At 40.0% G+C, this 23373-nt stretch overlaps 1 protein-coding gene across 37 annotated transcripts in view; it reads left to right on the top strand.

Annotated features, from left to right (window-relative positions):
- Positions 1-23373, top strand: part of NRXN3 (neurexin 3) — a 1392989-nt gene that overhangs the window by 1042132 nt on the left and 327484 nt on the right. For all 37 annotated transcript variants that reach the window (XR_014795650.1, XR_014795651.1, XM_084891153.1 and 34 more), the window contains one exon: positions 877-1058. Coding sequence is in view for 35 of the 37 variants with exons in the window: in XM_084891153.1 (XP_084747279.1) it covers positions 877-1058 (182 nt within the window). In the remaining 2 variants the exon portion in view is untranslated. The remainder of the gene's footprint in view (positions 1-876; positions 1059-23373) is intronic.

Genomic DNA, 23373 nt, shown 5'->3' with positions numbered 1-23373 from the left:
CTAAGTATGTTTAAATTAATATCTTCTTACAAACCCTTGGGTTTGTAACTAGCAATAGTAAAACACAGGTAATAATAGTAAACAATAGTAAATACACTGATAAACCCGCTAGTCACTATTGACAATACCACTTGTCATTATACTGAGATTTGTTTTTTGTCCCCTATATCTCCTTTTGAAAAAAGAGGTGGAAACTGTGTTAGCATAGCAGATAAACACCACTTATAGGGGAAAATACTAAAGTTAATTTTTCAGAGGCCTCTAGAATTAATTTTTATCATCTTTTAAATAGCAACAGTACAGTGAGATCGGCAAACTCTTTTAGTCATGTAGTTGGCTTCCTGAGGTGGTGGCTTTCCTCTCTGTGGATGGTAGAGGCATGAAAGGAATGATGGCTTTGGACCCTATGGGTTTTTCTCAGTTTCCTGAGGTATCTCTGGAATGGCTTTCAGCCCCACTGACTAGATACCCAGATTGCTAAGAGATGGGGGCACTCCTATTCTGTCTGGTGTCTGTCCTGGCAGAGATGGGAAGTTAATCCTGCACTTGAGGAGGATGGAAAAGTTGGTTGTCACATGTCCCCAAGCTCTCAGAACACAGCGTGTCAATTGCCTTCCGCAGCAGGAACTGAAGATGTTCGGAAAGTTGCTCCCTGACATCTGCTCTGTTATTAATTTGTTTGGCCTGCATCTTTAATTCAAGGTGACAGCCCACCCTTGGAGACTTTGGATGCCACCCCACCCAGGCACCAAATCCTGGCATGTGGGGGCGTGTCCCCTCCACAGCTGTCTACGGAGGCTCAACAGTGTGCCCACATGTGGCAACACGCGATTGGATTGGCTGCCCTGATGGCTTCTCCTCTACTTGCTCTTGCAGCTGGTGCAACCTACATATTTGGGAAGAGCGGAGGCCTCATCCTCTACACCTGGCCGGCCAACGACAGGCCCAGCACGCGCTCGGACCGCCTGGCAGTGGGCTTCAGCACCACCGTGAAGGACGGGATCCTGGTTCGCATTGACAGCGCTCCCGGCCTCGGAGACTTCCTCCAGCTTCATATCGTGAGTGCTGGGCCTTCATCTGAATTTTGTTTTCCTCCTGGTGGGCTGAGATGGGGAGCCAGATAGATGCAATAGAAATTCTAGACACAGCGAAGGGACATGTGCTTATAAAAAATTGTCTCGGTAGGTGTGAGTATCTTAAAGGATGGTCTCTGTGTTTAGTCTCATTCTCCTCTTCAGATGTGAACCATGATGGCCCCAGGGATAAATATTTTAAAACTCTTCCCATTTTGACTCCCTCCCTGTGTGGTTTGGCATCTCAGGAAACTTTCAGCAGATGGCTCAGGTGTAAAAAGAAGAGATTTTTTACCTGGTGTAGTTCATCTTAACCTGGTATAGGTAGCAAAGTCAAAGTCAATTTGAATGTTATAATCTCGTAGGGTGGAGGGCCAACAAAGTTGCAAGTTTGTTTGTTTGTTTGTTTGTTTATTAATAAAGAGCCAGCTAGTAAATATTTTGGCCTTTGGAGGTCATATAGCCATGTAATGTCAAAGCAGCTGTAGGCACAATATTTTTTAAAAGTGTATGTGACTTCTCCAACACAAATTGTATTTATTAAGACAGGCAGCTGGCTGTACTTTGCTGACCCTGCTCTAGGCTGTAAAAAACTTTCTCTTGGTGATGTAAAGAGTGTGTGATAAAAACTGAGGCCAGAATGAGTGGAGCCGAAAGAAAACAGCGCACCAACCAAGAATCGGTGTATTCACATATATTGTAGATTCAACATTTTGCTTGTGTACATAAGCACAATAAGACTGCATCCTCAGTCATTGCAGATCATTAAGAACACAGTGCAATTTTAAGAAATTAAAATGATTTGGAGGAAAAATTACTTCGTTATGAGGGGAGAAAATATTTTTATAGCAACAATTAACCCATTTTATCACCTGTGCAGACTGCAGTTAAGAAAGTAGGCTAACGGAGGATATGATTCTCATCCATAAGTACCCTGAGTGCAGCCACCAAGAGCACAGAGAGGAATTGTTCTCATTAGTTAGCAGTGACAAGGCTAGAAAGAATGGATTTAATTTGGAGCAATAAGAATCCAGTTTAAATAGCGGGGGGAGGGGTAGCAGTTAAGAGGAAAGATCAACTGGGGATTAGCACCAACCTCCGAAAAGAAGGAAAAGAAACATTTTCTGGGGCTCTTTGCATGAAAACTTTGCTAATGTACTGGTTCTCTGGGGAAATAGAAGGGTGGGGTTTCACTGTTAGTTTCCAAATAGAGGTAGCTGCCTGGCTGATACCACAGCATCAAGCTCATCCCTGGAGGCAGGGCTCATTTCCGCCCCCACTCTTCCAACATCCTTAGAAATAGGAGCATCTTGAAGGCTAAAGCTTGAGCTGGAAGTCTGTTTGGTTTCTTTGAGCCAGAACAGGGCAAGACCCTAAATAGGAGTCCAGGGAGGGGCCTGTTAGAAATGGTGATCTTGCCTATCTAGCATGGCTCAGTGGTTGAGCATCAACTAATGAACCAAAAAGTCATGATTCAATTCCTGGTCAGGGCACATGCCCAGGTTGCAGGCTTAATCCCCAGTGGAAGATGTATGTGAAGCAGGTGTGCAAGAAGGGTCTTGAATTGAGCTGTGGAACTTGAATCCTTCCCAGATGCTTCAGGAACCATATGATACTATGAGCCTGACCTAAAGCATGTTAAACAGCCATGCTAAAGAGCACAGAGAGAGGCAGCTATGGTTAGGAGGGTTTATCTTTATTTGGCCTGTAAGAACCACCATAATTTACAAAACTCGGTGAGATTTATGCTACATATAACTTAATGACTTTCATGGCATCTATAACTAGGCGATTATTATCAGCTCACTTGCATTTTCCTGGTGATTTATCTTCCTTTCTCATTCAGTGTGACTTAGTAAGAAAAATATGATTTGGCACAACCATGAGCATCTTTTTTGAAAGAGATAATGGGCTACCAGTTTATCCATTTCTCCCATGTGTTTTTGTAGAGTATCCTCACTTTTAAGAGAAATGTTTTCTTATTTGAAAGTTGACTTGAAATGGGCACTGCTTTTATAAAAATGGATGTGAGGATTTGGGGAACTTCCAGGAGGAAGCATACATTCCATTTTAACATTTTACAAGCAAAACTACAAGAAATTGTACTTCAAAATGTATAGTACCCTCTTGGGTACTATGGACTTGTTCCAATGATGCTGCCATTCTAGAAAATCCAAACAAATTGTCTGTGCTTCAGAGTTTGGGATAGAAAAGGATATCATCTGATACATTTTAGAGAAAAAGAAAAGAAACCCCATGATGTGGAGAAATCACTTTGTTCTAGAATGAACCAGCAATATTGGTGACCATCTTGAGCAAGGGGCAGCTTCATTGGTCTAATACTTGAGTTTAAACATTTTTATTAAATTTCCTAATGGGTTATCTCTGGTGTCTACAGAGATTAAAAAATGGTACATGACTGTATTCCAATGAAAAGTCACCTATAAAAAATAGGCTGTAGGCATACACTACTTCGGTAAACTCTGCCTCAGACTGCAAACTTCCTCATGAAGATGTGAAGAACCTGTGATAGATACTGGGTCCAGAGTGGGTGGGGCAAGGAATCCAAGTGGATCAAAAGATTTGATTATAAAACCAGGGTCTTGTGTTGGACATTTATATAGATGCATAAAGAAAGTGAAGCCATAAATACATAACAAGATACTTTCATATGACTTTTACAATCTGTAAAATGTTGATTTATTATTGAATATAGTTTGTTTGCTTGCACTGAAGAAAATTACTCCAAAAGGGAAAAAAAAATAATGGCCATTAATGAAAGCAGAAAGGGTTGGGAAGGAGATGAAAGGTATAATCCTCCCTTACAGTTTGCCTAGGACAATAGAAACCCAGTGGTGGGGTGAGTAAAAGTGATAGTGGGCATGAAGAGGAGATGAAAGCAGGGCACATCCCAAGGACAGAAGAGAAGAGAGGGTGGGCCTGGGGGAGAGGACAGACTGCCTGAAGATGTTCTCAGCAGGGGGACACATGTGGGCAAAGCTGCATTTTTCTAGTGTGGGTCTTAGGTGTGGAAATAACTAGGAGTACTTTGGTGTGATCTGTGATTGATAGTAAAGCCAATAATTTGCTCAAAAACAAAGTATTGCAAGGAATTCCTGAAGTGCTTTGAGCAGCAGTAACAGTGGCATTGGAATAAGCCCTGGTTACCCCAAGTTAACTCTTTTGGAGAAAGAGAAAATGCTGTTCCAGGGCTGATAGGGAGTCTGACCTTGAGCTGAGCTCCCATTCCTGAAAGCTCTAGAGCTGCCCTAGAGCCCTCCAAATAGAAATGGCGAATGGGCTTTCCCTTACATGGCAGCTCTTAGTGCCTCTCTCTCTCATTTCAAGCTTTACAAAGGTCCATGAGGACAGCTGGCCCATCCAGCAGGTAGGATTATGGCTTCCACTAGCCATGTCTGCCACCTGTGCAGAAATGGGGCTTTTCGAATAGATGTAAGTTGGCTATCTATCATACTTGCTCCGTACACACCATCTTCCCTTTCACACTTGAACATCTTTCTTTTCCTTTGTCATCCTGAAATCCCCACCCATTTACTGGTTAATTAAAGTATTCAGTATTATTCTATGATCCTTCTCACACCAGGCTAAGGTCTCCAGCTCTCACAGGATTTGAGGTTTATTTGTTTAACCCTTTTTAAGCCATAAGTGTCTATAAATGCAATTAAATTAAAAATATCATGGCATGTGGGAATGGTTTTCATTTTGGACCAGTGACAGTTAACTGGTTAAAAGATTTGAGAAGGCCAAGAGATCAAATAATTCGAGAAGGCCAAGAGATGGTTCATTTCAAATTAGTTTACATTTCTTCGATTTTGGTTCAGATTTCCTTAATGTACTATTTTCTGTGTCAGCAATAATATTAATGAAATTACTGATAAAATATATTTAGCAAAGGCACAGTGATATTTGTTGAAATATGTGTGCATGAAATGAAATTATGTGGGAGGGAGGAGGGTGCCTTAAAGCAGAGGGATTTTAAAATATTTGTACTTCACATATAAGTTTTCTGCATTGAAATCTATTGTTGAGAAGCTAATCAGGTCAATATTTGGAGAGCAGCTGCTATTACTTGCAAGTAACATCCACCCACCGATTCCCATCCAGGCTCTATGGGATGTGTCATGTTACACTCACTTTCATTCATTCAATAGGGAAAAAGCTGAATATGACCAGAGAAAGGATTACCATTAAGAGTCTGCAATCACTGCCATGAATCTCTCTACATCCTCCCTTCACCACTTACAAAAGAGAAGGTTGAGGAGAACTGGACACCATTAGCTCTCTTTTATATAGTTAATGCAGAGTGTAAAAATGAAATCCTATTAATTTATTTCCCCCTGTGTGTAATTTACAGTAAATACTCTTGGAATCATATTTAAAATTATGAGCCTTTCAGAGCAGTGACAATTTATGGGTCAGGACACCTGTTTTGTTTGATCAGAACATCTAACCTTCCCCAATGGTTTCCTTTTGGAATTTGAATGTAGATACTTACATAAAGCAAGGTAGGAGGACACCAAGGATGCTGTCCAGCCTGACCACCCTATCATAATGGCAAAATGTTCTCCTTCCAAAACTGAAATCCCCCCCAAAATGGATAGTAGTATCCTCTCAAGGTCATGTTCAAGGAAATCAGAAATTTTTTGTTTGTTTGGCATAATATTGTTTTCCCATAATTTATAGCATTTGAAGAGACTCCTATAGAATAGGGGAGCAGAGCTGAAAATGATAAATGGTCTGTTTGTCACATCTGTTGCATCTGTAAATAGTTGGCCTGGCAGTGTCATTGGGCAGTTTCTGTGGGGAGTATTTATAAGGAACTATAACCACCTGTGGCTTTCCTCTTCCATGCACTAAGGTGGCTGGTGTCTTAGATTCAGCTCTCCATGTGACCAAGGGCAAACTGGGTTTGATTCAGGGGCTGGATTTGGGGGTCTCTGTAGAAGAATACAGAGGAATGTTGGTATTTCTGAGGCTAATAAATAGAGAAAGGACAGGAGAACCACAAAGGTGACCAACAGACACAACTTCTCCTCTCCACAGTGAGCTGCACATTGCATGTTGGCTCGGTGTCTCTTTCCGGCACTTTGTTCTCAGTGAAAAGGCCTCTGAGTTTTCTGGGCGTAGGAGCTTTTCTGGATCAGTAGGCACTTCTGCAGAGAGGGCCTGCTGAGGATCCCATCTGCATCTTCCAGCTTAACCCTTAGTTCCAGCAGAGTTGAAGAAGAAGGTGGGAGAAGGAAGTGGAAATTGGGATTCCATAAAAATACTGCTTGTGAAAACTGGACCCAAGGCTGTTGCCTGCATGGGGCTTGGTATATGTTTTCTCAGGTCTCTATTATTCCCAAGATATTTCTATCAAATTCTGTTTACTTTGATTCCACTCTAGGTTTTGAAAAGCAATGTGCTATAGTGGGAAGATGTACTTATTTTAAATGGAAAGATTTGGATTGAGTCTCATTTCTGTCAGTAACCAGTTAGCTATTTGGCTTGGAGTAAGATACCTCTCCCCTTCTTTTAAATGAGCTCCACAAAAGTTTATGCTACATAGTTTTCTGGAGGTTCAAATGAAATAAAGAATATAAAAGTTGTTTGTTATCAGCAAAGGACTGCACACATGTTGAGAGGTAGTTTGCTCAATGAAATCCAGAAGGTGATGACTTCATCAGAGAGAAAAAAAATAATGAAAGGAAGAATATGTTTTAAAATTGAAAATAGAATCTCATTTTAAGTATTTTTAAAAGTCTGTGGACATTGTTTTTGCAAACAAATTTCTATTTTATCTGATTAAAAGCAAATTTTTCTGAATTAATCAGATCCACAGTTGAGACTGGAGTGTCCTGTTAGCACAAGGTGGAGGACCATTTCCTTCTAAGAGAGGCTTGGTTAGGGTAACAGGATAAGTGGGTTTCTGAAGTTTCCTGGTCTTTCATTGAAGGACATTATATCCCTATACAGTATCACAAGGTGATGCATTTTGCCTCTGTTGCCCTTGGGTATAATGTTGAAAAGAACTCTCTATTCAGTGGGAGAAGTGTAATCCACCATACCATGGAGTTCCTTCTTCAAAAAAGAAAGGAAAGGGGAGGAGGAAAGAGAGCAAGGAGTAGAGGAGAAGGATGAGGAAGAGAGAAGAGAAGAGGAGAAGAATGGAAAGAGCAAACAAGAACAAGGAACAGCAGCAGCAGAGCACACCTCTTTCGACAGGCTTGATCTGAGATAGGTAAGAGCCCCACTGTGGGCTCCAGATGAAGAGCCCATTGCTTGGTCCTATACTTGAGGATTATTAGAGCCCCAAAGAGTCATTGCTAGAACCAAGGTCCTAATGTGGGTACAGCCAGGTTGAGTGGAGATGAGTAGTTGCTTCCATCAAGTTAACTGGGAACCTAAAAGCACATAAACAAATAAAATAATTTCATAGATTTTAATTTCTTAAAATCAGAAAACTAATTTCAATGAGCAGATGAAATATACAACAATCCTATCTAATAAAAGAGTGATATGCAAATTAGCCATCATTCTGCTATCCCACAAGTCAGACCCACCAGCTAATCAGGAGTGAATATGCAAATAAACCCAACTAAGATGGCTATGGCCACAGAGAGGAGGAGGGAGGCTTGGGTTTCCCTGGCGATGGAGGAAGCCAAGATTTCAGCACACTCTGGCTGGTCCAGGCCTCCACTTAAGGCTACAAAGTTTTAATTATAGAAAATACATAAATCCCAACAGAAATGGCTGCTGCCACAGAGCAAGCAGAAGGCTTGGCTCCGCTCCAGACTACAAAGTTTCAATTGTAGAAGATAAATAAACCCAAGGTACCAGGGCCTTCGTTTGGGTGATCAGGGGGCATGGCTGGCCTGCAAACTACCACAGGCCCCTCGCCCAGGCTGCCCCATGCCCCAAGGGAACCCCCACCATTATCTTGGACATCCTTCAGGGTAAACCAACTGGGCCCCACCCATGCACCAGGCCTCTATCTTATCTAATAAAAAAGTAATATGCAAATTGACCATCACATCAACACACAAGATGGCTGCCCCCATGTGATCAAAGTTCCTGCCCCCATGTGGAAAGAAGATGGCCACCACAAGATGGCCAGCCAGTGAGGGCAGTTGGGAAGAACCAGGCCTGCAGAGATGGCAGTTGAAGGAACCCAGACCTACAGGGAAGAACAACTGGGGAGGACAAAGCCTGCAGAGGAGGGCAGTTTGGCTCTATCCACTGAGCCAAACTGGTTTCTGCAAGTTAGGTTTTTTCTTTTTTTTTTTTTTTTTTTTATACTTTATGAGATGATTTTTTTTTTAATAGTTTATGAGATAAACCCCTGGCTTATACTGAGCTTTCAATCATGGATCACTTTATGTTATTGGTACTTTTCTTCAGTTAAAAATTTTTAAAAGTCAAAGAAAACAATACATTTTATTTTCCTCACAAAGATGGAAGTGCCCACAGCCAAAAGGAGGGAATATACTAATTGACTGCCATGCCCTCAAAGATGGCAATGCCCACAGATACAGATAGTGGCACCCAGTCCCCTCAACCCCACTGGGGTGGCAGGCATATGGCATGGCTGGGACCACCCCTAAGTGGGTCTGGCCACTCCTAATGCCTGCCTCCAGAGTCCCCCAGTCCCCTCAACCCCCAGCTGCCCAGGGCTGGCCCTAGGGACAAACAAATGACTGAACAAGCTGGCTGAGTGGGGCAACCAGGCCAGCAGGGGACTTTCTGAGGGACAACCAAATGACTGAACAGCAGGCTGCATGGGGCAACCAGGCCAGTGGGGGGCTGTGAGGGGCAACCAGGCTGGCAGGGGTCCAGTTGGGGGCCACAGGCCAGCAGGCCAGAAGGGGAGGATAATTAGGGGCAAGCAGGCCAGCAGGGGGGCAGTTGGGGCAATTAGGCTGGTAGGGGGGATAGTGAGGGGTGATAGGCTGGCAGAGGGGACTGCTGAGGGCAACCAGGTCAGCAGGGGGTCAGTTAGGGGTGATCAGGCCTGTAGGGAGGGGATAGTTGGGGGCGATCAGGCTGGCACACAGAGGCAGTGAGGGGTGATTAGGCTGGCAGGAAGGGGCAGTTAGGGATGACCAGGCAGGCAGGCAGATGAGCATTTAGGAACCAGCAGTGCAAGACTGTGAGAGGGATGTCGGACTGCCAGTCTGGGCAGGCAGTCAGACATCCCCCGAGGGGTCCTAGATTAAAGAGGGTGCAGGCTGGGCTGAGGGGAACCCCCATGCATGAATAGTGTGTACTGAACCTATAGTCTATAATAATAAAAATATAATATGCTAATTAGACAGGACAGCCAAATGACCTGCATGTCACTCTAGATGTCCTTCCTGATGAAGCTGTGGTGGTGGGGGCCAAGGCAGAGGCAGTTAGGAGCAATCAGGTAAGTATGTAAGCAGTTATGGGCAATGAGGCAGGCAGGCAGAGGTGGTTAGGGATGATCAGGCAGGCAGGTGAGCAGGTAGCGGAAATGAGGCAGGCAGGCAGGCAGGCAGGCAGGCAGGCGAGTGGTTAGGAGCCAAATGTCCTGGATTGTGAGAGGAATGTCCAACTGCCGTTTTAGACCTGATCCCACAGTTGGACATCCTCTGAGGGGTCCTGGATTGCGAGAGGGTGCAGGCCGGGCTGAGGGTCCCTCCTCCCACACCACCCAATGTGCAAAAATTTTATGCACTGGGCCTCTAGTAAGCAATATAAAGTCTAGGAAGAATCAGGATGCCACAATGTAAAGCCAGTCTCCTGGTATTTTAGATGAGAACTGGAAGCCAATAACTGATAGTAAAGAGTTGCAGGGGTTTTTTTGACCTAGGAATTTAATGTGCAGTGAACAAGGCAAACTCCAGGCACAAAAAGTGAGCACTGTGGCTTATGTGACTTAATGACAAGCCTACCTTAACACCGTTGGTGGGATGAATTAGCTCATTGACCAGCAGCTCACACTGTTACTATTCATTTCTCCTGGGGTATTGTTCAGTGTAACAGGGCAAGAAATAGCTCATTGACTCCCTGAAGCTGCGGTTGATGGATTTTAAATCCCTGGCTGCATTCAGAAGGCACGGATGCTCACTGTATTGATGGGGGAATTCGTTAGCAGCCCACCCTGTAGGATCATATGCTTAGGTCCCGATGCTGTCACTGCTGCTGTTTCATCTTGTTAGTGTTTCCTGGATAGATGGAAGAGGAAACTGTACACCTGTATTAGCTTCAAAGATAGTACTGACAGCCAGACTTGTCATTTTGCAGCCTGAGATGACAACTTTGGAGCCTGCAATCATTTAAAGACATTTAGAGAATCCCTGTTGATGGATCCAGCTAACCTTCATCCAAACGTCAATTTACACTGAGTGGGCAGATTATTATGATCTTTGAATGCATAATAATCTGGCCACTCAGTATATATCCTAAATAATAAAAGGCTAATATGCAAATTGTCCCCTGGACCAGGAGTTCAACCAGCAGGCAGGCCTTCCAACTGCCCATGTCCCATCCCCCTGGCCAGGCTGTCTGGACCCCACCCATGCACAAATTCATGCACCGGGATATATATATATATATATATATATATATATATATATATATATATGCCAAAATAATCAAAGACCATATATATATATATATATATGCCAAAATAATATATATATATATATATATATATATATATATATATATATATATATATATTTATGCCAAAATAATCTGGCCACTCAGTGTATACTCAGGATCAGAGGAGATGATTGACAATTAAGTTTCATGTACCATTCTTGGTTCCTCAGTTAACCTCTTTAATTCAGTTTATTTTTTACCCTGTTTTCTATAAAATGGCTTAGATTGCTACCATTACTATCACTTCCCACTAATACTAATAGACAGAGTACTAGGTATGAGATACTGCAAGAGAACTTTGTTTACCTTATTATGAGCTCACAACAACTCAGTACTGGGAGTCACTCTTAATATCCCCACTTTGTAAATGAGGCAACTAATGTTTAATGAAGCTGAAGAATTTCCCCAAGATAACACTTCTAATAAACTGCTGAGCAAGCCTTCAACTTTTTCTAAGTCTTAATTACTTTCATACTCCCAATGAAGGTATCAGAGTAGAAAGTGTAGTGATTATCATTTTAATTCAATACATATGTATGAACCAGTAATCTATTTAGATGTGTTGGAGATGTAAAGAAGTTTAATATAAAAAAAGGGAATCCAAACTGTACCCGAGACTTAGTTTTAAGGCAGCATCAGTTATATACTAAGGAAGGTAAGAATATTATTATTTGTAGAGATTAAAGAAATGTTTATAGACAGGGTTGGTTAGATTTTGACTCTAGAACTGGAAGAAGGAATATGAAGATACCAGCTCGAGGACAACCTCTAAGAAAGAAACCACAGGCTGTATTCTCAATTTGGTGAGGTGTTCTCTTTGACCAAAATAAATGGCTTGATGGAGAAGGCAGATGATATGGAATAGTAGAAAGAGCATATCTTTTAGAAGTAAGTGGTCTTTGATTCAAGATCTAGCCCTGCCCCCAACAAACTCTATAATCTTTGATGCATTATTTGACTGCTCTATAAATTGGACATAGTGAAAACAATGCCACCTTCCAAGTCTGTGTGAAGAATGATGCATGTGAAAATGCTTAATGAGTATCTGGTTCACAGTAGATGCAAAACTAATAATAGTTATGATGTTAGGCCTGTTCATTTCCTTTCTTCTCAGGCATTTTTAGCCTGTAGAGAATAGGACTTGAACACCAAACTGATAAATTGCTTCTGAAAGCCACCAGATAGTGAAAGATTTTGAGCAGAAGGTGAAATCCATAAAGCTTGACTTTTAGAAAGATTATTCTTGGTATGTTAAAAGAATATTTTTCCCTAGGTTCAAGGAAAATAGATAACAGGATAGGGTGTAAGTGGTCCAGTTGAAACCAAATAACATATTTGTAAGGACTTATTCAAAGATGATGATATAGGAAGCTAATAAAGATAAAACAAAGGACATTTCAGAGACAGAATCAACAGGTGTTGGTTGCCAACTGATTGAATGGATAAGGAGAGAAGTAAGGAATGCCTAGAATGGGAAGTTTATGATTTCATTATCAACAATAAAATAGGATCATATTTTTTAAAATATTTTATGATAAGGTGAGAGTTTGACTTTGGTGATACAAAATATAAAATATAAAGCATCCAGAGGTCAATCTGTAGAGATTTCCAATTGGAAATGTGTGGTGAACTCAGATGAGAGATACAGGATAGAGGTATGAACTTGAAAGTTTTCAGCCTGGTAATATAGTGGAAGCTCTGAGGATTGCTAAGATCTCCAGAGAGATAAAGGAGTAGGAATTTGGGATGTATATAAAGATTATATAAATTATATATAATCTTTATATAATGATAAAAGAAAAGGAAGAAAGTTCAAAAGAAAAGGTTGGAGGGTCAGGGAATCCTATGTAGTGAAGTTTTATAGAATCAAAGGGATTAAGAGAGGTTTTCAAATACAAGTAGTTTCAGAGTTGTTTACCCTCATATCTTTTAGACATATCTATTTCATCTGAAATGAGTTTGTTGGGATGTGTTTTTTGTCTTCACTGGTATGTAGTTTAGCTTATAATATTCTCATCACTCTGCATTTCTTCCCTTTGTAGTTGGCATGGGCATTACTAATTCAGTGCCAGAAGACTCAGGGTCTAGTCCTAGCTCTATAACCAACTAGCAGTTATTTGATGTAAATGGTAGACATATACAAGGTATCACCTCCAAAATGTTTACACAATTTAACAGCTAATATCTCAATTTTGAAAATGAACACAGCAAAAGTGTATATGTGTATTGTTTTTTTGGGGGGGGCACCCTGTAGATATTATGCTGTCAACCTCAGAGTATTATAGCGAGGATTAGATGAGAAACTGTATGTGGATGTTCCCTGTTACTATTGGGAGACCTACAAAGTTAAGAAGCCTCCCTTTGTAATACTATGTGTATGCCTACCACCACCCAGCAAAGCTCTTAATGCCTAGGTGATTGTGGTTGGAGATCTAGAAATGAGGGCCTAAGAGATGCTAAAGTGGTTGTAATTTTCAACAGGAGTGTTAGCCAAGTAAATGGCAGACCAGAGCCAAAATGTGGATGGCTCAGTTACCAGATCCCATTAATTGCTTTGGTCCTTAAGTGCTGGCTTTATCTGGTGTATGTCCTCAGAAACTGCACATCATTCCTTGGGGTGTCATTTTGGGTGAGGCAGCTTGTATTTCTGTTCCTTTTCTAAAAATGACTGTGGCCATTCCTATTGTTTCATTTTGTAATTGTGCAAGATCTCTTCATAACATCTGTCTATATTTCATAGACAGTAGATTGATAGACACATCCTCATACCACTAATGGAGACAAATAAATAAAAATGGACCCAATGAAAAACCTCATACCTGGGAGACAGACCATATTATTTTGTGTTATTTTGAATATACTTTTCAAGCCTTCCTGGAGTGTCATGTCTGCATAGTGACCTAGAACTTCTTCCCCCCCAATCCCAATGATTATAAGATCACCCCAGCGGAAGACAGTATCAGTACAAATTAAGTGTTCCCTTCACTTAACTGAATGCTACTGAAAACACATGCTTCATTTTGATTTCCACCCAAACACTGCAAAACAGAGTGTACACTTTCTCCTTCAATCTGTGTGTATGCGTTAAACACATGTAAACACTGGGCTGAAATGCAGACATGGTATGTCAGCTCTGGGGACAACCATAGGAGTCTTTTTCTCTTCTCTAAATCTCCATCTTTTATTTGAGCAAGGTCTTTACAGAGATTCAAAGAACATTATTTTATAATGATTCTCCAAAAAGCAATTAAATGGGTGTCATCCAAAATTGCATATGCAACATATCATAACAGACCCTCCTTAGGAACTGGGAACATAACCTGAGCTCTCCCCTTTTAAGTTACTATCATTTTTTTTATAAAGAGAACAGAACTCTCACTTTATATATTCAAAATGAAAGAACATAGATGGAACAATAGGAAGGTTTTCCCTGCATTTCCACAAATTGCTTCTTTGTTAAAAGTGAGTGTTCGGTTTATATATTCCATTAACAAAGGTGTCCCCTATGATATGAACCCACATTCTAGCAGGAGTACCAAATTTCTCTTTGAGGCATGCAGACTGACCTCTCATGTGTCTCTCCAAGGGAGCAACCAATATGGCAAAATAGCTATACTTTGTGTCAGACACTATATACTTGGTTGCACCTGACATGAGCTGGACAGAGCACAGGGATGTTTCTCTGCTGTCAAGGACAAGATCACAGGATTCACCTGGAATAGTGAATGCCACACAATAGGAAAAGTGTGTGTGTGTGTGTGTGTGTGTGTGTGTGTGTTTAAAAAGTCTAAGCAGAGCAACACTGTTATATGAACTCAAACTCTACTGCCAACCACCAAAACCATCTTGTCGACTTTGACCTAAAACTGCTAGATTTTGGAAACTTAGCCACTGCTTTTCACACAGAACCTCTGGAAACACACTCTCACTAAGTCGTGTGATGTCCCCAGGAACTCACTGTTCTGCCCACTTCTGTCTTCAAGGTAGTTAAAGATATACTCCTCTCTTAAGGGGACTTTCTGCTGTTGCTGATGACTAGCAGTGAGGCTAAAGTGAGCCACTGTGACTTCCTCACTGTTCACAAAACAAGTCTCCACACTAACATTTCCAAGCATACATAGGAAAACCCCATAGGGACATTAAAATGGGACCACTGCTTGCTCCAGCACCTCCTTCTTTTCTGGATTCATTGGACAAAGGAGCAAAAGTAAAGTATTTCTTTAAATTTCCCAAGAGTTTATAAAAACTGCACAAACAGGCCCACTTTTCCACTTGTTTCAATTATGCTGTTCCTGGTCTCTAATCTCAGAGAATGGGGCATCCCTCCTTCTCCACACTGTCAGTGAAGCAGATTGGAGAATGTACTCAGCTAGTGTCCCCTGGGCCTCACCTAATGCACAAATATATTTTAAAGTACACATTTGTATTCGCAAGCTGAGATTTCCAGTTTCTCTAAAAAAAATTGTTAGGTTCAGCTATCCTGGGCCAGTGTTCCTATGTGCCATGGGTCAGCTGGAGATCAGTTGGGCAGCAGATACCTTTTAATGACATACCTTCTCCAGCCATCCTCTCTACCCACACTCTCCATCACACCTATTACCCAGTTTCTCCATTCATCTCTTGGCCTGCCCCACGCCTGAAGATATCTGATTATGTGCCTCCTCTCACACAGAAGATGAGTTAACAGTTTGGGGATGTAGCTTCACCTATTTTCTATAAACAGTGCCCTCAAACATTTTCAGACACAACTATTTTTAACACTTTGTTTAGAAGAGCTTAGGAGTTGACTTTCACATTACTGTCCAAAGGGTATATGGTTGCCTACTCAGAAGTATTTGGGGCTCACATATTTGTATATTTCATGCATCTAACTGTCTTATAAGTACCGCGCGCTAACCGATTGCACCACTGGAGCCCCTATTTCATGCATCTAATTTTTTAGATGGCATAACACATTTAATGACATTAACTCAATGGCTGAACTTACTGGTGCTCAAACTTTGCATTGAATACAGAATGGTAAGTCATAATTGAAGGTTTATAATTTCTCTGAGACAAGTTAGGTAAGATATGACATTGCAAAGGATATGCATAAAATAACACATTTTGCCTGAATTTTAGTTCATAATTGTATAGTATTGGTAGGTCAGAGTTTTCTTGACTATTCTTTTCTCCTCTCAGTAAGAGCCTTCACACATCTCTGATTCTGTAGCCTTGTCTTAAGGGCTGCCTTTCAGGGTGTTGCTGAGAGATCCAATTTCTGACAAGAGTGAAAGGTGACACATAATTGAGGAACATAGTTGTTAATCTCTATTTCTTACTCAAGGGCTTTGGGCTGTCTGTACCAAAATGTTTCAGATGCCTCCTCTGGGGATTGCTTTGCCTGTTCCATTCCTTAAATAGTCAGGAGTTTCTTTCTCCACCTACTGACAGTTTCACCAAAGCTTTTTTCCTATTGCTTTGGGCCATTGCTTCCAGTCATATCATCTTCTGAGACTATGAATATAATTCTTTCCCTTCAATTATATTGTTACCTTAGAGTACTTATAGGCTGTGATCTAGTCTCCTGGAGTCACCGCTTTGCCAGACTTATAAATTTAGCTCTCACTGCTTCTTCTCATGTTTTATCTTGTAGCCTTTGTAGCACTTTTTTTAGCCTATATTTCTAGCTTCTCTACTATTGCAATATTCTTCCCAAACTAGAGAGGTCAGAGTAGTGCACATCCCAAGAATCTGTGAGTATCTTATATTAGGGAAGGAAATGAGGGGAGAGAACTACCTCACAATTGAACTAAATATATTTTGTGAGTTAGGAAAATAGACAAAAATAGTAAAGACAATCTAATAGGGCACTGTCAATGTTTCCATATATTTTTTTGTTTTTGTTTTTGTTTATTGATTTGAGAGAGAGGAAGGGATAAAGAGAGAAACATGGATTTGTTGTTCCACTTATTTATGCATTCATTGGTTGATTCTTTTTTAATAAGATTTTTAATTGAATTTTTAGAGAGAAGAAGAAAGGAGAGAGGGAGAGGGATAAGGATATGAGAGTAAAACATCCATTGGTTGCCTCTGGCATGCCCCTTACTGGGCATTGAGCCAGCAACCTGGACCTGGAATCAACTGGCAACCTTTTGGTGTGTGGAACAACACCCAACCAACTGGTTGATTTTTTTATATACACTAACTGGTCATGGAACCCACAACCTTGATGTATTGGATCAATGCTTTAACTCAGTGGTAAGCAAACTATGGCTCTCGATATTTGGCTCTATTGACTAATGAGTTTGCTGACCACTGCTCTAACTAATTGAGGTACTGGGCCAGGGCCATCTATTTTAACATACTAATAGAATAATTCTGGAAGCTTAAGGGGAAACAAATATTTTTCTGAAAACATTTTGCTTTCGTTAGATACTTGTAACTGCCTTTAAAAATACAGGCTTCAAATGAGGTTGTGTAATTAGAAGACTCCACCCCCCCACCCCCCCCACCCCCCATAGCACAGAAGTGATTAAGCCAATATTAATATTAATGCTATAGTTGTAAATAATATTATCCCTGTCTCTATGGTTTAAAATTAAAATAAATTATAAGTCATTTAATCTGATGAAGAAAAAAAAAATCAAATTGCAACATGAACCACCTTGGTACTAGCTTTTAGCTCCAGTCGATTCCCAATGGCATTGGCAGCATTTCATCCATGTGGCAAATTGGATATAGCTTCTGAAGTACACTGCAAAGAGCAGAGACCGCAGTAATCTCTCTGCTGCCCTGGTCTCCAAATATTTTTGAATGTCCACACATACTAGAAAAAACTAAACTATACAGCACTTATAAATAAACATATGTCTATTTATTATGTAGAGTAAACACATGCTAATATGTTGTTTACATTATAAAATACTCAGAAACATTAGCATTTTTAAAAGGGTAGATGTTTCAGGATTTCTCCTATAACCACAGTGAACCTACCTTGGCACCCCTGGGGATGCCTACCGCGCCATTGGAGACCACAGCTCTGGTGCATCACCGCAGAGCCAGAGTGAGCTTCTGATCCCAGTAAGAAACCCAGGAAGAACAGTTAAGTGCTTGAGGGTGTCCAGGAGAATTTGTCCTTCAAATACTCATTTTAGAGTTGAAGATAGGGAAGCCCAGAGACTTGCCTAGTTAGGGTCACAGATTAGGTTAATGAGAAAGCCTGGGGTAGAAGGCAAGCCTCATAGTTTTCAGACTGTGATACATAATGAAAAAAACAGTTGTTTTGTTTCAATTGAAGTTGAGGAAAGGGGGGCCGAGCTCCTGGATGATGTAGAAGGAGAGAGGAGTGCCATGTTTTCTTAATGGTGAAGTACTGTTTGCCTTAGTGACCCCTGCTCTTTCAAACTCCCTTCTGTTGAGCCTTTTTTGCAGGTTCTCTGTCTTTGTTCAATTTCAAGTTCAAAGCTTCTGATTCAATAGCAACCTCTTTAACAAGGGCACGGGGGCTGGAATTGGACTTTTTGTGCTCAAATCCTGACCTCCTATTTCACATTGTCACTTCATAACTCTGTGACTTTAAGCAAGTTACATAACTTTTTTATGCCTTATCTGTTGAAACTGAGGATGATATGGTTTGATGTGAGCATTAAATGAGACCATATCTGTAAAGTCCTCAGCTCACTGCCTGGCCTATCCTACGGGTCTTTTAAATGTTGCTGTTATTACTGTTAGAATTTTATTAATAATTCCTCTTGCAAGCCCTTTGTCCCATAAAATTTCCCTCATTCTAAAAAGAAAAATCATTTTCCTTCCCAGTTTACAGATACATATGCTGACGATCATGTTTGTACTTATGGCCAGAATCAGTCCTGAATTCCAGGACAGACACCTAGCCTAGAGTACCATATCAAACTACATTTATTTTCAAGATGAACACAAGGAGTCAAAACCCAATTTACAGAACAGGAACACAGACCCTATCATTTTCCTTTTCTTCTCATTCCCCTAAACCAGTGGTCTGCAAACTCATTAGTCAACAGAGTCAAATATCAACAATATGATTGAAATTTCTTTTGAGAGCCAAATTTTTTAAACGTAAACTATATAGGTAAATACATTGTTATTAACTTAATTAGAGTATATGGTATTTTGTGGAAGAGCCACACTCAAGGGGCCAAAGAGCCACATGTGTCTCGCAAGCCACGGTTTGCCAAACACTGCCCTCAACCATCTCCTTTCTATGCACAGAGGCTCTATCCTGCCCAAGTCCATCCAGCCTGGGAGGCAGCAGCAGGAGGGTTACCAGGGCTTCTGTTCTTCCCTCTGGTGTGTGAGCCTGAGTTACCACATTGATAGCCGCCTCACATAACTAGCTTTGCACCCCTTGCACTGTTTCTGTTTTATCCAGTTTTCTGCATCAGGGAGTGTTATGAGTGATAAGGGGATTGCTCTCTGGTTATGTATTGTGATCGGGTGACAAACAAGGAGAGCTGTGACTCATGAGAGGGCATGTTAGTGCTGATTATGGGAACTCTGCATCAGAGAGCAGATCATGTGACAGGCCTGAGATGCTACCACCCTTCCCCAGGTGTTATTAATGGGCCTCCATACCTGGGAGGACAGGTGATGATGTCTGGGTGATGTGATAATTAGAGATATGTCACTTATCATAAGCCAGGCCCAGCACCTTGGGCTGGTAACTCTGTTCCATGAAAGAGGCAGGCTCCATGCTCCAGAGGAAAAGTGAAACTTGTTGTAGTGGCCTTTTCCAAAAGAGGTCATGACCAAATGTCACCAAGGGCATTGGTTGGCCAGTTGTATTGAATAAAAAAAGGAGCTCTCTGAAAAAAAAGTGCCCAATTGAGAAGTTGGTCTGTGTTGATCTATCTGCCTATATTTGGATTAAATTATATGATCATAGGTGTATACATACTTTCATTTCAGAGGCTTGTCCTCTGGTATAGTTCTGTTTATGCCTCTCCTTCCTCCACTCTCCCTTTTCTACCTGCTCATGGCCTTGTGTTCTGGAATGGATAGAGGAAGCGAGTGTAATGTGTAATGTGATTCCTTTGCACCTGAATTGGGGCCAATGGTACATCCATCTAATCAGCTAAGTCTCAAGCCACACCTTGCTCCTGGCTGGGAAGGAGAACTTATTTGTGGAGTTTGCACAGGTGGGCCAGGTGAGTTAGCATCTCTATTGGTATTGAACCACTTATCACAGACTCATGGCTCATTTTACTCAAAGGATTGCCCAAGAATAAATATAGAGGACCTCATATATAGTTCCTTTTCTCTAAAGCCCTTTTAGGATTTCCTTTTTATTACTCTTCACATAATTAATGTAACTAATCACAAATGTGTACCTATGCTCCAAATGGAGTGTAGGTGAGAGTTGACCCATGAGGGAAGAATACCTTTTACCAGAAGTAATTAGACAAACCTTCAACTGTCTCATAATTTCCCTTTCATGAGAAATCCTCAAGTGAGATACAAACCCAATTTATACTCTTCATAAGAATCAAACCACCCTTCAAACGGAGTGGCTATTATCTTATAAAAAGTCCTACTATTTATAAAGCATCATTGAATGCAGGGGTATGTAGATGAGAGTTCATATGTCTCCTTTTGTTTTGTTTTGTTTTGTTTCTCCCTTTAATTTCCTCAATGATCAAAAAAGGTAGAAACTATTATCTTCAATTCCCAGTTGAGGAGCCAAAATTCAAACATGTTAAGTTGCCAAAGTTGCTACCACTTGCAAACAACTGAGATAAGATTTAAATACAGTGTGCCTAGGTTCTTTCTCCTTCCTGTGATTTTCTAGGTAATTTGGGCAGGAAATCATTCTCCAAACTAAATAGCAAATTCAGGGAGGGAGTATCTTTGAATAATAAGAAGAATCTTACCCTGTTTAAGTATTACTTCTGACAAAATTTTGCCATTTTTATGTCATTTTAAGATTATGAATGTCTCTATTTCAAGATTAGAAATTATCTGATAGACATAACCAACTGACAATTATAGATCATTGTGACCAAGACCAATATTAAGGAATAATACCCTGTCTTCTCATAGATGAATTCCTGGAAATTTGTATACACCTGAACTAGACAGCCCACATTGTGATGATATCACTTTTTTTTATGTTGTTAAACTGGTTTGGTCAACTCAGGAAGAATATCCAGAGTTCTCAGCTCTTGAGTTCCTGTGTTCCCAAGCTCCAAAAGAACCAATTAAAATTGCACTTGCATGTTAATGTTGAGTTAATATTAATATTGAGAAAAATAGTTGGTCAGTTAGAAAAATCACTATAACATAATTTTATACATTAGTAAGTCAAGAAAAAACATTTTTTTTTAAATCTTGAATTTTTCAATAGGTCTCTGTTCTCTAATGTTATCCTCTTTTTTAAGTGATTTTGCAAGATATTCATTTTTAATACCAGTGTATAATTTTTTCTAGGATACACTTACCAATGTAACTTTCAAAGAATCATATTTTTTTCTGTGATATACTTACCAATGAAACTTTCAAAGAATCAATACTATTACATAGTGAATTATGTAAAGTCTCAGAATATATCTGGCTTCCTATGGGTAGATACTTTGGACACACTTTTATTACTCATACGTGGAAAGTACTGTGACATAGTAAATTATATCAGGCTTCACTGAATAATATCATGTGTTTCCTCGCAAAGAGCACACTTTCATTTTTGGAGACTTATTGGCTAGTAAGTGCTTAAGGTCTTAAATGGTGCCAAGTAAAGAAATGCCAAAAAAAAAAAATTCACAGCATGAACACCAAAGGTCTTTCCTCCATGAGTGAAATGCCAGTGTGGGACAGCTCAGTGTGATGGTAAACTTGACCAGTGTGATGGTAAACCAGTGCCAGCAAATAAAGAGTGGACATTAATTCAGGTGGTGACACAGAGGTTGGCATTGTGAGGGTTTTTAAATTCCAAAACTAAATGGATGATCCACTGGGAGGCAATGTCCAGACAGATCAATACTGCACAAAAAGATAATTGCTTTTCTTGGTGAATCCTAAGAAAGGACTAGGGCTTTAGGGAAATTGAGAGAGATTTCTTTTTTTTCTTCCACAAAAAGGTAATTAATGAGTACAACAGACAATGCAGGGCAAGAGAATAGAAATTGAAAGCTTGAAAGCTATACATTCATAATGGATTTAGAGATTTACAGAAGGACTTTATCCCAAAACAACACCTACAGAAGTAGACAGAGCTGTGGTGGTGACAATATCTCCTTGAGAGATGCATGCTGAAATCTTCTATTGAGGAAGCATCCAAAACATTTTGTGCAAATGAGGTATGCCTTCTAGTATAGCTGTGTAGATAGAAAAGAATAAAATATTTAGGAAAACACACACAAAATCAAACAAACACACACACACACACAAAAAAACAAAAAAAACACAAAAAAACCACATGGTTTGAAGTTGTCCTAAAATTAGTTTACAAAATGAAGCCTGAAATATACTCCATTATGGAATGAATGAGTGTGGATTATACTCGGACTATGGTCTATCATGCTCTTTTGGACTGTAAAATATGGCTACTCCATCAATGAATAATATATTGGAAGATAATTTAGGATGCACACTCAGAGCCTCTTCATTTCTTAAAATCTGCAATGGAATTTGGTTAGACAGGAGTATATCATTACTAATCTTGACATTATAAGGTGAGCTTTAGCATTGTGTTTAAATAAACATTTTTACAGCTTCTATAGTAATTAAAAAAGAAAATTTCTGCTTTACATTGAATGGTAAAATTCATACCAGGGACAATGTCTGGTATTGTTTATTTTTTTTAATTTATTTTTTATCAAGTTTTTTCTGCCATACCAAGCTTCTTAAAGACTGAATCTTAATTCTGTCCTCCTTATACACACAGTAAGTGTTTACTAAATGTTTTTGAACAAATGCTCTAAAAGTGTATATTAATTGCAAACTGAGCGAATATGTATTAAATGTATACTGATGCTTAGCATCTGATAAATAGCTACATTTTATAGAGCAGTAACTCTGGGGAGACTATTTCTCCACAGAGAAAATTTCAAATAATCTCCCAGAAACTTTAAAACTGGTTGTATATCGAGATCAACAGAAGGGAGAAGTGTGTTTCAGTTTCATCAAACATGATCATCCTCCAAAGCCATCTTTCTTAGAGAATGTGCCTGAAGTAAGGTAGGAGACATCATTAAGATGGATCTTCTATGCAAGGACCAAGAAAGGTAACCTTAGAAAAGAGTCAACTATTTAGAAAAAGCAGGAATTGAAGTTGGAGCTTTGTGAAGAGACCGTTTGCAAATGTAGTCTGAACTATACTCTCCCTATAGATATATATTAACTTTTTATATTAAAATCATTTTGGATTTACAGAAGTTGCAAAGATTGTATAGAAAGTTCTTATTTACCCTTAACCTGGCCTATCCTAATGTTAACATATTACAAAATCATGGTAAATTCATTGAAGCTAAGAAATTCACATCTGTACAATACTGTTAACTGTAGAATCAACTCAGATTTTCCTATTCATCTTTTTAAGATACCAGAATCCAATCCAGGATGTCACATTTTATTTTGTATTCATGACTCTTTAGTCTCCTCCAAACGGTGACAATCCACAAATACTTTTAACTAAAAGAATGATCTAAAAATATATTTG

The sequence above is a fragment of the Pipistrellus hanaki genome (genome assembly GCF_964339955.1).
Source record: "Pipistrellus hanaki genome assembly, chromosome: 1".
In the NCBI taxonomy this organism is placed as follows: Eukaryota; Metazoa; Chordata; class Mammalia; order Chiroptera; family Vespertilionidae; genus Pipistrellus; species Pipistrellus hanaki.
This window is presented reverse-complemented; position numbering and strand designations above follow the sequence as displayed.